Genomic DNA, 15,844 nt, shown 5'->3' on the forward strand with positions numbered 1-15,844 from the left:
AGGCTTGGTGTTGATTTATGTAGTTCCCTTTCCTATAGTTAAGAGGCCCTTGGGGCTATACTGAAAGGGATAGTCATACACATAAAGAGGCCAGTGGCTTATGATGGGATATTGTCCTAAAAACATCTTGAAACAAGCCACAGAGTTTATCCCACAGGTATTCCTGTGTCTTAGACAGGTTCAGGTTCAGGTTCAGCTCAGGTCATAGAGTATGCCAAACAAAACCTAGAGACAAAAAATGCACAGTTCAAAAGTAGTTTGCAAGCTCTGCATTTTGTGACTCTTCCTGAACTTTGGAGATGCTTTTCCTCGGGTGCTTAATAGTTTTAATAAGAGCTAACATGCCATTGTCCTTTGTGGGGAACGAGGACACTGCTGAGGGAGTTTTATTTATGTGATAAATTACATTTTCGATATAGCATTGAACACGGTACTTGACTTTTATTTTAAGGCAACTGAAAACTCTGCCTTTGCCTCTGTGCAGACGCCCAATAGAGCTTGGATCTGCTGAATTTGAAGGTGTGGGACCTGCTGTTCTCTGCTTCGCATATAAGCTTGAGCTTTCAACGTGGAGGCATCACTGCAAATATCTGTAATAACAGGATATTTTTATTAGAGTTTACTGAGAGTATGTTTACTTGAGAGATGTAGGCCCCAAAGTACAGCTAAAACTATTTGGAGATAGAAAGTATGTAAAGGAAACCTGTCGATAATCTTGTTGCCACATTTCTCCCAGTTTATCATTTTATATTAGGTTAAAAAAATCCCGATAGACATGTTTAGAACTTGAATATCTTGAAGCAAACAACCCCTCAAACCAAAACCCAAAGCAAAAACAATAACAAACCAGAGTCATCGGGTAGGTGAAGGGACTCACAGACTAAACTTGATTCATAAAATCCAAGGGCACTGCTTTCTCCTGAGGAAGCTCGAGCTTCAAAACTTCTTTTGATTTTTTACTTAGCTGGGAGCCTTTCTGTTTCATTTTGTTTTTGTTTGAGCACGATAGCATTCTTATATTGACCTAGATAAACTCTTCTTTGTTATCTACTCTAATATTTATTTGATTTTTGGCAAAATTGGTCCATCTGGAGTGACTGCAGGCTACTAACTGAATAAACTGCCTTTACCTCTCAAGTTTAAAGAGACAGGAGATGATCTAAAAATCCCAAATGCACAGGTGTATGCGCAGTCACAGTACATTTTAGTCTTAGCTCCGCAATCAGCATATCAGTTCTTGGAAGCAGAAAGAAAATGAAGGATTTGGGGCATCATTCAATGACTATCACAGGTATCCACTAAGTGATCTAGATAGAACTTCACGTCAGTATTAGGAGAAAGAAATCATCTGTGAAGGTCAAAGCAGGCTAAGATCAGTTTCTGGAGCATGTTGGTGCCACATCCCATGGAATACACCCACTGATATTTGCTTCTCTGCAAAAGGTTTACTTTCATGAAATGGCCAGATCAGAAGTTTTACCTAATTTCTTAATCAATTCCAAACTTCTTCTAGTTCTTTTTACTCTAATCCTATAAATTATCAGTTCAAATCTTCATATCGGGAAAGCAAGGTCAAATACTGTTACTATTATTCCTATTACTAGTATAGAATTTTATTGAGCATTTGTAAGCCAAACACTCTGTTAAATGATTTATACATATTGACCTCACTGAATCTTTACAGCCTCCCTATGAGGCAGGCACATTATCACTCCCATTTATAGATAAACAATTTTTTTCAAGGACATCTATCAAGCATAGATCTAGGATTTGAAATGAGGCAGTCTGTGTTTCTAACCACTGTGCTTTATTGACTTTGTACTGCTTTTACTGTGAAGGAGAAGTCATCAAAAAAAAACTTGAATTTGTCTCTTGAATCCTCTACTAAAGGCTTAAAGAAAAGTCTGGCTGGCCTTCCCAGTTCCAGAGGATGTTTTTATTTTTATTTATTTATTTTTTTCCTGCATGTGACAGAGCCAGGAGACTGGGTTTCGGCTGCATAAGCAATAAATAACATTATCCAGGAATACATTTAAATCAGACATGGACAACAACAGATATTATAAAACAGAATAACCACCTTGCAAACTTATTTTGTTCTTGTGTCCTCCCGTTTGAGCAAGTATATAATGAATCAGCAGAAAACGTTTTCTAAGGTAATTGACATCACCATCTTACATCACTCTCTATATTTGTGAAACACTTCATACTTTAGCAAGTGCTTTCCCCTTAAAAAAGAGAGGCCACTTAATCAACAGTTGGGTAATTTATTGAATTAGCCTTCATAAGGAGGAATAATTAACTAGCTCTAGAATTCTAGTGTCAGTTAAAAAAAACAATATAATACTAACACCAAAATTATAGTCTTATTGTCAAGAACTAGACAAAAACGAACTTTTCTTTTTTACTGTTTCAGAGGAGAGCAGAACGAATGATTCAGAAAGTTTTTTAAAAACGACTAAATGGCAACTAAAAGCAGTGGCTATTCAGCACTCTTAATACAATTTATTGCCTTGACGCTGAACTTATCTTTCATTTGCAAGTGAGTAACATGGAAAGCCATTAGGAAATCCTAAGGAAATAATTTTAAAAAATGGTATAAGTAGGCCTGAGAAATAAGACATTTAAGTGACTCTGATTGCTACTATATTCTGTGGCAGCAAAATATGATTGTTATGGGGATTGAAGTAGGTGTCTCTTTCTTTCTCCATGCCCATCTAGCTGGCAATTTGATTGAGTGCATGTTTGAGCTCCTGAATAACCAATTGCTGGGCAGCTACATTGCTGTTGTATTATGGTCCAGGCATGGCGAAAGTGAAAGAAGACACAAAATTCCTCTAGAGGGTTTGCTGGTAGGACTTTTGATGTCAACCAACCCATTATTTCACAATTATTATGTAAATGGTTATTTCAGTTGCTTAAAGTAACCATGCCTAATTCGGAGGGTATATGCAATTAACACTGGGGCTATAAAATAACTTTTTTCCCCCACTCTTTGGGCCTTATTCATCTGTTATTATATCTTCTTTCTACCCCATGTGTCCCTTGTTTGTCTTGTCACCATCTCTTTCTGTGCCTGCTGCCTACCGGTATTGTTAGCTAAGACATATATTTCCATAAACTTAGATATGCTAGCTTTATCTTCTATATCTTGCTGTTAACCTGCAGCCTACACTGTCCTTCCACCCCACACACCTCTATTTGAATTATATAGGGCCACCACAGACATTTTCCTTGCATTGACAGTGAGATGGACTTCACAGTTACTGAAGCATTGAGAGGGTGTAGTGGAAGTTGAGGTGGTGAGATTTTCATCTCTAGTGGCAGAAACTTTTAAAATAAACTTTCTTTTCTTGCCTGGGAGATCCCTTTATTCAAGCAAACTTATTATAATTCAGATTTTCTTGATTCCCTACAGAGCTTCACAAACTCGGAAGTCAGTCCCTGCAGGGAATTTCACTTATAATGGCCTTCATTCGAGAGGTCTAATTCTGTTCTCATTCAGTGTGCACATGGGAGAGTGATGGAACTGCACAAAGAAAGGCAAGCAACCCTTGAAAAACTTGAGTTTCAATATCGTCTGCATCACTCAGGGCGAAGGAGGACATTCTTTAGACATGAAAGGGTTTGCAGGAGAGAGAGAGAGACAATGACATTAGGTGAGTGAGAGGTGAAGAAAGAAAAAAATAGAGGTTCCTTTCCCCTCTTAAATTACCATATCCCTTATTTTTTTCTCCTAAGATTGTTGTAACTTTTCATGCTTGACTGTTATTATATATGCATTTTAAAAAACAACAGAAAATGCTGAATCTACTGTATAAAAGAAGTGGCATGCAGATTTTGAAAAAGATGCTTTATATTTCTCTGTCTATCCAGTTGTAGTTTTTTTGCAACTTGCAAAAAGAATTCTAAGGACAAGACAAAATGGCTTTTTCAGTTATGTAGAGAGGAAGCCAGAGGTCTGTTGCTTGGGGCAGGAGATATAATGCTGATGGATGAGAGAGATGAGGAAGGCTTTGTTTTTTCTGTTAAGGAAAATGACCACAAAGAGTATTGATTCAAAGTTACTAAAGTCCAAGATGGGTGAAAAAATTTTATTTTAAAACAAAACCTAACTTTCTTTTTTTTTCTGAATTCAAGGTTTTCTTTTTCTCTTTCTTTCTTTCTTTTTTTTTTAGTCATTTGGCTAGGAGGAATTTCCTTTTAGAAAGAACTCGCAAATAGACTTTTTGAATCAGTTTTATTCTTCTTTTTTAAGTACAATATTATTGAAAACTAGTGGATGATTGACGATTAGAGAGGGTTAAGCGTAGACCAGACTTCAAGACTAATCAGATTGTTTCCCATAAACTTCATGGAGTGTACTTGGTTCAGAATAAAAAGCACTCTCCTATTAATTTTTACAAAACAGTCGTCTGCTTATTCTGTGATCAGAAAGTAGTGTTTATGGATCATATGAGTGCAAACAGATTTTGTGGAGCAATTTTTGTTTCCTTCTAACAGTTTCCGATACTATGGAATAGTTGAATTACACAATCCTTTTGTGCATATGTTGGAAAAACAGCGGTGAGATGAGCAGCCTTTCTACCTATTTTGCATATGACCTACACACAGAACTATTTTTGCACTACTAGACTGTTGAAATAATATTTTCTTGAAATAATATTTAGCCTTACCACATATAGTACAGTCCAAATTTTGCTTTGATTTCATTGTTGGGAAAAAGTTTAAAATAGGTTATTGTATTGATTTTCTTGTCTAGTATGCATCATAGTCCATACAAGATAGATCAAATGGATGGCCCATAACCTAACTAATAATTAGACTAGTTATCCTACACTTGCATCTTGGGCTTTTAGTATGGATGAAGACATTAAAGATAGTCATAAGATCCACAAGTGATCCAAGGTTGGGAAATATAGTGAACATATTAGATGTTTAGCAGAATATAAAAAAGTGTACTAAATCAAATGACAAGGTATAGATGTAGACTAATACAAAACTGTAGGATGATTCAAATAAGCAGTTATGCAATATTAGATGAGGAAATAGTGAGAGGTGAGGTCTTTTAGTACTCTGCTATCTCATCATGGGTCAAAAATATGATATTGGGGACTGAAGGAATGGCTCCTGCTCTTACTGCTCTTGCAGAGGACTTGGGCTTGGTTCTTAGTGCCCATACTGAGCAGATAAAAAACAACTGTAACTCCAATTCCAGGGGATTCAAAATTCTCTTCTGACCTTTTTGGGTACTTACACACACATGGCATAGATAAACTCATGCAGACATACATACATGCAAATAAAAAGAAATGCATAGATAAATCTTTAAAATTATGACTTTATGGTGAAAACAAAAACATCAATCCAACCTTAGGTGTCATTTTTTAATGCGTGTTTTTTTGCTTATTAGCATACATATTCTCAAACTGCCTTGGTGGTCACTATAAGAACTGTCATTGAGTAGGGGTATATTTGCTGAAAGTTTTAAAATCTATTATTTTATTAATAGAAATTTACTTTGTTTGAAGTAAATATTGTATGTTTAAAAACAACCAGGAAAAGGAAACAAATTGAAGTATGTGCCTTATAGGCAATGGGGAATTAGTACTATGTGTTATTGGGTTGAATTTTCTTGTAGCATTAGACTTTCTTAAAGTAGTAGATTCAGCACTCAGCGTTATTCTTGGTCTAATTCCCATTTCCATTGTATCTAAGCAGGAGAGGCGGGGCAGAGCAGAAATACTGAAATGAAGCACTGAAAATAAAGATCCAACTCTTTTCAGAATCAATTCATTCCCTGAAGTGAAAAGCCTGGCTACTTAGAAAGGGAAGTTATACTTCAGAGTTTGTACTGAGAGTTGTTGAGCTTCACATTTTAGTTAAAAATATATTGATTTTGAGTAAATGGCTGATTTTATTGCCAAAGCAAATTTCATTGCTCAAGATGATTAGATTTTATTAAACTATTTCCTAACTGTCACTAAACACATGTTCTGTGACTAAACAGCATAGCCCTCAACCAAGTGGCATTCATTTCTTGGCTAAATAGAATGATATTTGACCAGTTCCAATTTTGAAAATGTGTAAGTTGGAAGAATGCACACCTGAGGCCTGAAAGTTTATGCTCAGAGCTTGATTTTATCACTTTATAACTCAATAGTCACAGCATACTGTGTGTCCTTCCCGCTGCCAGTTTTCTCCTCCATTGATATGAACAATAAAACCACCCTTTTAAATATGGTTAGGTTGTGGAGATGAAATGGCACCGTGTATAGCAATGAGACTATATATACACACATACATGTATCTCTCTCTTTCTCTCCCCCCAACACACACAGAGAAAGAGAGAGAGGGAGAGAGAGAGACAGAGACAGAGGCAGAGACAGAGACAAACAGAGAGAGACAATGGAAATTTTCAGTATATAAAGAAGAATGAAGTTATGGCATTTGCAGCAAAAGGAATGAAATAGGAGATACTCATATTTATCAAATTAGGCTAATATCAGAAAGACAAATGTGTTTTCTATACTTTCTATAGATGCATAAAATCATGTATGTATGTATGTATATATAAAGGAATGTAGTGAAGTTGAGGAACAAAGACTAAAGGGTAGGGAGAGGAGTAAAAAGAGGAGCACAGAGAGTATTGGGGAATATGTACAATATAAATATATACTTTCATAAAAGCATCCTTATATACCACAGTTATCATTTACATTGAAAATTAAGCAATATTAAATTTCTTAATAAATTGTAGCAGTTATTCTTAGAATTTTACTAGAGTGTATTATGTATGACTTGTCATTAAGGACTTTATTCCTCAGGGTCCATTTTTCCAAGAAAGTACTGAAGACTAAGCAACAGAAAAAGAACCCTATATTGAATAATTTCTCTAACTATATAGCTTGGATGGAACTTGCCTTATTGGAGACATGTTTGATGTGGAATTCCCCTCTGTATGTGAAATACCATTGGTTAAAAAAGAAGTTGCTTTGAGTCTATTGCAGTGCAGAATAGGGTGAGGTGGGAATTCCAAGCAGATAGAGAAAGAGAGAGTAGGTGGAGTTAGGGAGAAGCCACGTAGTTTCAGCAGGAGAGAGATGCTGGACACTGGATGGAATCTTACCAGTTGGCCACAACCACATGGTGATACAGAGATTAATAGAAATAGATTAATTTAAGATATAAGAACTAGCCAATAAGAAGTATGAGCTAATAGGCCAAGCAGTATTGTAATAATATAATTTCTGTGTGATTATTTAGGATCTGGGCATCCGGGAATGAATGAGCAGCCTCCAAATACACATGTTGGTTTTGAAATGCAGGGTGGATAAAACTTTAGCAGTGTGATTATATTTTTGTAGTAATATCTTTATGTGAATACCTGGTTTATCTTTTTCACACTGTAAGGTCTGGCTGACTTCTATCTAGCATTTGCTTAAAAAGTTTCAAAAGGTGGGAACCCTATAAAATCATTTGGTCATATATGCTGCTGTCTTGTAGTCTTAGAAACAGTAAGTTCTTTTAACGGGTTGAGTCAAATATTCATGCTGCAGCTCCACCCTCTTCTGTACATTTCTAGTAGCACAAACTGAGCAGGATTGTTTAGATGTTTGTCTCTGCCTTCATCCATCAATATATTTTGATTTACTGAAATATTAAACTGAACAGTGTGTAAGCCCAGCTAGATTACTGAAAGTACTATTAAAACCAGCTAAGCCTTTGCTCTTGGAAGCTGATATGAAGCTCCTTACTCAGTTATTTTCCTTCTACGTGAAGACTGCCTGTGTTCTTAAGGACAGGCAGGAGAAACATGGGTCACAGTTGTCTAAGCAGAGAGGAAGCTCTGGAAATAATCATGAAGGATGTCGGCAGCTGTGGGACCTACATGGTCCTTGCTGGAATCACTCTCTCCACTCACCCACTCAATTTCATTCATTGTTATTTCTCTTATAACTTGATGATTTCCTGATACCTAAGAAAATGCATAAATCATACCTGATATATTTCAAAGCCAAAGCCTCCCACCAATCTAACCCTTGTTCAAATCAGCTTATCATCTTCTATTCAGTCAAACCTATGGAAGAATTATTTGTTTTCATTTCTGTTCTTCATTGTCTACAGCATTCCAGCTCTTGCCAATGAGCATCTCAGTTACCAAAGTTACTAACATTATAAAATTGAATGGTTTAAAACAAAAACCAAAACCAAAAAACCCTTCTTTTATTGCATAATAGCTACTCAACCTGAGATACTGATCTTGAAAATCTTGTTTCCTTGGGTTCTTTTTCTTATACTTTTTTGATTTTTATATTGCTTGATCTTTTCTTCTTAGTCTTCTTTGTACAATACATTCTACTGCTGAAGTCTGCCTGCATGCTGCCATGCTCTCCACCATGACAATTATGGTCTAACCCTCTGAAATTACAAGCAAGCTCCCAATAAGATGCTTTCTTCTATAAGCTGCATTGGTCATGATGTCTCTTCTTCAATAGAACAGTAAGACACTATCCTGTAGCTTTAGACTCAAGTTCGATTCTCTTCCAGACCTCTTTCTCTAGGTCAGTGGTTTTCAACCTTCATAATGCTACAACCATTTAATACAGTTCCTCATGTTGTGGTGGCCTTCACACATAAACTTATTTTCATTGCTACTTCATAACTGTAATTTTGCTACTATTATGAATCATCCGTGTTTTCTAGTGGTCTTAGGTGACTCCTAAAGGGTAGCAACTCACAGGTTGAGAACTACTGGGCTAGATTCTATATACAGGTGTCTCAGACTCAAGCATGCCCCAAACTGAACCCTTCCTTTCTTCCTTCCTTTGTTCCTTCGTTCCTTCCTTCCTCCCTCCCTCCCTCCCTCCCTCCTTCCTTCCTTCGTTCCTTCCTTCCTTCGTTCCTTCCTTCCTTCATTCCTTCCTTCCCTCCTTCCTTCCTTTCTTCCTTTCCTTCTTTCCACTTTTCACTGGATGAAATGCAAATTCCATTATGCTTATAAGTTCCTCCACCATTCCACCCTTAGTTACTTTCTGTGCTTCATCTCTACACAGTCATTTATACCATTTTCACCCCAACTGTATCTGCTGAGTGAGCACAGAGCCTACTTTAAGTCCAAAACAGAAAGTGGTAAGGGAGCTATTATAGTATCAATTATGGTTGAAAAGTGTCATGTGAAAAAGAATCCCTCTTATGGTGCTGAACTTTATATGTTCCCTCTACTGAGACAAAGAGCTCTCTTTTCCAAATAACTTTTCTACAGAATTACATCGGTTGTTTAGAGTTGACTGATCACAGTACTAAGTGTTCTATTTTAAGCTAAAAATACCCCACAAGTGAATCATATATATGCATCTTTTCTCCCTCCCCCCTATGTAAACATATTCACACCCTTCCACATTTCCATAAATAATGCTCCTTTTCTTTGGCTCCTGAATGGTCTTGAATCACAGAAAACTTAAAATATTCTAGAACTTGAATGTCTGATCTAATCAGATATCTAATAAAAAGTTTGTTAATTTTCTCCATTTTTCAGGCTTTCCCACTCTTCATTTTATTTTTGTACTTGACTCAGATGGTTTCAATTTCTGGAGTGAAGCAGAGACAGAAAAAGAGAGAGCTCAAATAGGTACATCTTTAGCATTTTACTGAACACTAATGGAGGTGGGAAGTGGTGTTAGAACTAATGATTAAAGAAGCATTGGATAATGTGTTATTTTAATTTTCCTTGTTATCCTCAGATTCAGATGCAATAAAAATGAAGCTACTGGGAGATTCTAATAATAAATTATGGCACCAGTTGCCTATGCACTAGCAAGTCTACATTTCTTTCTAAAGGAATCCCAATTTCCATTTGAAGTTCAGGTAGCAATATGTTCAAGGAAAACAATGCATTTCCAGAGGGTCTCAATCCATTTAGAAAATTCCATTTCTCTTTTGCTAACAAGTAAAGGCATTCAATTATACTACTCAGTGCTGGACAATGTGACTGATGAAAGAAGTCTATTGGCATCCATGTTTATTTTGGGACATTTCACAATATGAGATCATTAAACCTTATTGTTTAAAACACTGTTAGACAAGTGTTTTGTTACTCTCAGCTGAAACAATCCTCCGTGATCATTGTTGAAATTCTCAATATTACTCTAATTACTTTGAAAATATTCCATCATCAGAGCTACACATTTGTAAAATGTTAGAACATAAAGCTCCTTCAAGGATTGCCTGACTACTTCCCTTATTATATCCACCAAGCTTTTGTGTATACAGATTAAAAATAGCAACTGAACAGTGCTGGAACCATGTTGTATCTTCTAAAATCTCTCTCCATACCATTTACTGATTTGGTAGAAGAATGTCAAGATCAGAATTTTGGGTCCAGATGAACGCTACACTACTTTTTTCCTCCTTATTCTCTGGTGGGAAGGTTTCTTTTTTAAGAAATGTTTTATTTATTCTTTGAGAATTTAGTACAGTATATTTTATCATGTTGTTTCTCATTCCCCAATTCCTCCCAAATCCTCCCTACTTTCTACCCACCTATACCCCATATTCGCACATACACTCTCTCTGGCACATTAAAAACCACTAAAAATCCACAGGGTTTGATTTGTATTTCACAAACACTCCTGAACATGAGGTCAGTCTCGCAGAGTCTTGCTAAATATGTATAAAACAAATTTGAGAATGGTGTTGCTTTTATTTAAGATAAGCAAAACATCTCAGGAATAGTTGTTTTCATGCATGAGAATAACATGGCACACTCACTATTTACTAAAGAGGTTTCTAACGACCTTTATCACCACCTCTTTGCTAAAGTTCATTTGTTGTTGGACACACAAAAAATGATAAAATTCAGCTGGCAGAATAGATCAGCGAGGAAAGACACTTGCTACCAGGCTTGGTGACATGAGCTTGTTTCCCAGTATTCACTTGGAAGGAGAGGAGCAATTTTTGCAAGTGTCAGTTAGCCTCAACATGCATGTCCACCTCTCTACTCCTCAATATATAAATAGTGAAATATATTAATTTTAAAAACAGTAACGTCATATATTTTAGGAAATAGTGAACAAATCCAATTTTAACTGGTTCAAAATTTAGGTGGCATTGTTATATCAATATTCTTCTTAGTATTCTCCTATCCTAACTCACCATTTAGCCTAAAGCTTTCTGAGGAGGAAAAAAAGTAACTTACATAAAAAGAAGATTCTGCTATCTGACATTATAGCAGATGCACCAGGCTTCCTTTTTATGTAATTTCTGCATGAGAAAATTGTTATCCTTTTCCACGATGCTAAATGGTGATAATGCTTGAAAACCAGCAGTGCCTACCTGAGTGATGTCCATTCCTGAGTCACAGCTCAATGGCTGTGTGGAAGTCAGACCGTTTGAGCCAATTACAGTTGTGATCACAGCATTCTCATCAATTCTTCGGATCATAGTCCCGTCCACAAAGTAAATAAATCCATTCTTATCAACTGTGATGCCTGTTGGGAAAAAGTAAATTAGCAATAATAATCTAGTGGACCACATTTCTGCTAAGTTCAGTATCTTGAAAGAGTCATGGAAATGGAAAGGCATTGCAAAGACACACAGATTTAGTTCTGCTTGGCAGAGACAGGACAGAAATGGGAGACGAGGGTTGGAGACATACTCATTTTTGCAGTGTTTGGAAGAGAAATGACATACAGTAACATACACAGATAAAGCTGGGTTTAGTTGTTTCTGTTTTATCCACCTTTATACCAGTGCTCTTCTGCTGTTTGCTTACCTCTACATGAAGTCAGAAAGTATTTTTGAGATGAAATAGGGAAAATCAGAGGAGGTAGTGTTTGTCACAGTTTTTAATGATGTTGATACTCAGGCCACTGCTTATCTGCATGGTTGCATTAGGAAATAATTGACTTGGAAGGTATTAGCATTATTTTCAAGAAATTATATTTATATGTAATATTTCTGATGAATAAGACTGAAGACTTTCCTCTGCATTATGTATTAAAAAGGTGGTTAGAGAGGAAAGTTATGGCACTGTACAGAGAAGGGTGAAGCTTTTAGAAAAATAAATATACTGATTATGATTTTTCTTCCTTTCCATTTGTCATTTTAAAATGTCATGTTTATATATATATATATATATATATATATATATATATACACATACATATTTTGATCAAATCCTTACCATCTATTGTCCTCCCATACTCTACCACCACATTCCGTTCCAACATTATGTACTCTTTTCTTTCTTTCTTTCTTTCTTTCTTTCTTTCTTTCTTTCTTTCTAAAAAAACAACACACTGAGTCTACTTAGTGTTGCCATGCCAGTTGCAAGGGACAGTCAAATGTCAAGGAAGTGTTTGTGTAGTGCTAATTCCAGCCTAGTTTCTTGGCATGTGGATTATAATAGTAGTAGAAAGCTTGCTATATAATAATGAATGTATGCATTATAACTGATATTTCACTTAGGTTGAACTATTTCCCCCAAATTTCATGTTTCAGTGTTATCTTTGCTAAAATTAGAAAAAAATCTGCCTTATCTATGGTCACCAACTACCCACCCCCCTTTTTTTGCTGAGTACTGAGGTCTCAGTTTTAAATCCCATTCTTTGGTAAACTGGGCTGAGCAGGCATTGCCTAGGATGCCAATAACACATGCGAAAAATCATCAGACCCATACAAGGAACATATCATTTCCTTCACATTTTCTTTGGTGTTTTTCAGAATGTTCTTGAAATACCCCTGTGGGATTACAGTAAGACTCCTTTATGTGAGCAGGCCCTTTACATGAGGACATGCAGTGGTTGATGCCTGAAGTCATGGATAATATCAAACCCTATAGACACTACATTTTTCATATAAATCCTAATTTAAATATATCCCTGTGATACATATGATAAAGTTTAATTTATAAATTAGGCACAGTAAGATTTAACTACTATAACCTAGTAATAAAAAACCTCTCATAACAGTATGCTATAATAAATTATATGATTATGGTTTCTCTCATAGAGCACCTTATACTCTATTCAGACTTACTTTTAGTTTTATGTGTGTATGCATACCTGCGTGTGTTTATGTGTATCCAAGTTAACATATGTGCACATGTGTGTGGAAGTCAGAGGACAATCCCGAATGTTATTCCTCAGCCATCATGTAACTTTTTGGAAAGGGGTGCTCACTGCCTAGAACTTGCTAAATAGGCTAGGCTGACTGACAACGAGACTTAGAAATGAAGCTGTCTCTGCCTCCTAGGCACAGGGACTACAAGTGTATGTCATCGTGCATGCCTTTTTAAATATGACTTCTGGGAATTAAATTCAGGTCTTTGTGTTTGCAAGGCAAGCACTTTATCAACTAAGTGTTCTCCCCAGCTCACCAACCTTCTTATTCTTGTGACCATATCAGATGACAAAATGCCTACATATTGAGATTACATAAGGCGAGTGATGTTTGAATTAGGCTACTATAGACAAGTTACTTGAACCCAAGCACTGTGATACTACAACAGTTGATCCTAGAACGGAGGTGGCTAGAGGATTAATAGGCAGGTAGTAAATACGGCATTGATAGTCTGGGTGCTTCATATTGCAGAAAGATGAGGCAATATGGTATGCAATTTTAGCACGGCACTCAGAATAGTATGTAATTTAAAACTTATTAATTATTAATATTTCTACTTAATATTTTTCACAGATAACTAAATTTGTGCAAACTGAATTCACACAAGGAGGAAACTACCCTGATTTTAAAATTGTCCACATACTATTTTTCCTCATTTCCCTTTTATTCAGACTCAGTAAAATCCTCCACCAAGTATATGTGAAAGTTGGAAAATTCTGTAATAATAAATACAATATTTTAATGGAGCACAACACACACACACATACACGCACGCTCACATGCACGTACACTTGCCTGGCAAAATGTTAAAGTCACTGTTGTGATTTGAATGCAAAATGTCTGCTCTAGGTTTCTGTGACACTGTCCCAGCTTGTATCTTATTTGAGGAAGTGGTGGAATGCTTAGAACTAGCACCTCACTAGAAGAAGCAAGTGACTGGGAGGCCTGGAGCTTTAGTAATCTTGTCCTACTTCTTATTCACTCGCTTCTTCCTGAGTATGGATGCAGCGTGACCATCCAGTCTCATGTTCCAATCACCATTCCTTCCCTGCCTGCTTCTATGTTTTCCCCACCACAATGGAATGCATACCTCAAGAATTTTAATCCAAAGTGAATTTTTAAGTTGTTTGTGTCATGGTGGTTTTCTTTTTAAAAATCACAGCAGCAATAAAATTAAATAAAGGTAATTATCTAAAGATAATCTGTAAATCTAACATAAACTGGCCAGTCTCAGTTATTGAAGATGCTGAGGCAGGAGGGCTGCAACTTCGAGACCATCCTGGACAACTTAGTAAAACTGTTCTTAAATGAGCGAAATGGAGGATCAGCCAGAAAAGTGCTGCCTATGTAAGCACGAATGTTGGGAGTGTATTCAGTCCTGAGTGAATTGTATTATTAAGATGAACATAAGCATGTCAAGGACTCCGATGCCTCAGACCCATGAAATGGTAAAGGCATCCTTAGGCTAGATAAAGGCTTAGAGGAACGGCAAAGATTTCCCCTGGTGCAAGTGTGAATGTTGACATTTTATGCTGAAACTATTGTTCTCTGGGATGACTCCAGCTTGACACTGCTCTCTTACAGAGATGCCCTACTGAGATCCTTTACATGCCTCCCCACTTACACTGTGAAATGTGCTGACTTTGGGGGCTGTTGCTGATGCATCTCTGACAGAGTGCATGACCTACCCAAGCCAAACTTTTCTATAAGTGTGTTTGCAGGGGTGGGGGTGGGACAAGTCTAATGCTCTGTAGTTCAGTTCTGAAGCACATGTGGATCTGAGTTTAGACCCTGAGAAACTGCATACATTGCAGTATATGGCTGTAACCCCGGTGTGGTGGGTGTAGAAATAGGCAGACCATGAAAAGAGGAAGAGGATAACTGTACAGTGACTCTAGCCGAATTGTGGATCGCCAAATTCAGGGAAGAGACTGTATCAAAATATAAGATGAAGAAATTATTGAGAAAAGCATCTGAATGTCAATCTCTGGTTTCCACACATGCCCATGAGTGACTGTACCCCCAACACACATGTGCACACACGCAAACACCAGACCCAGGAAAAATGGCTGAGGATGTATCTCAGTGACAGAGGACTTTAATAACATGTGAAAAGCCATATGTTCATTCACTACAACTGCAAAAAAGAAATCCAACCCAATAAGCTGCCTGCTCTTTGATGAGCTAATGCATTGGCATGAGGTTAATATTCAGATTTGGCCAGTGATATAACTGATCAATCTCTATGTTCCTTATAAAGTATTCTTAACATTTATAAAACTTAGATTCATTTTAATTTTCCTTAAGATCCTTTTAAAACCTTTTAGGTTATTTGTCAGTCCTCCAACGATAAATACTATATCCATATACGAACATTTCATGACAACAAATCCATTTATTTTGTTTAGAAGTATATGTACCTTTAATGAGATCAATAAACAGACTATTAAAATTGGTGCAGATCAAATGACGATGACATAGGAACATTTATTCCCCCCCCCCCAAGAACGTTCTGGCTGATGTTGAGTCAGAGGGAATATTTGCTCTTTGTTTTTTCATCGGTTTTGGCAAAATCATTTTCTTAACTGCCAAAAATTTATATCTGCTTTGCATTAGAGGCCTCTGATTTAAGATCTTCTTCTAAGGTCTCTATACTAAATATCACCAAATATAAAATTTAAGATTTCACTGTCATGAGGGGGTTGAATAAAAGATCAAAACT

The 15,844-nt window shown here is 36.5% G+C and overlaps 1 protein-coding gene across 1 annotated transcript in view; it reads right to left on the reverse strand.

Moving 5' to 3' along the window:
• The window catches only part of Tenm1 (teneurin transmembrane protein 1), a 577,348-nt gene that overhangs the window by 47,641 nt on the left and 513,863 nt on the right, over positions 1-15,844 (reverse strand). Inside the window, 1 exon segment of the mRNA XM_041639938.1 lies at positions 11,335-11,489. Coding sequence (XP_041495872.1) covers positions 11,335-11,489 — 155 coding nt within the window.

Source organism: Microtus oregoni, unplaced genomic scaffold (genome assembly GCF_018167655.1).
Source record: "Microtus oregoni isolate MIOR12 unplaced genomic scaffold, Mior012 000061F_ref0000440, whole genome shotgun sequence".
Taxonomy (NCBI): Eukaryota; Metazoa; Chordata; class Mammalia; order Rodentia; family Cricetidae; genus Microtus; species Microtus oregoni.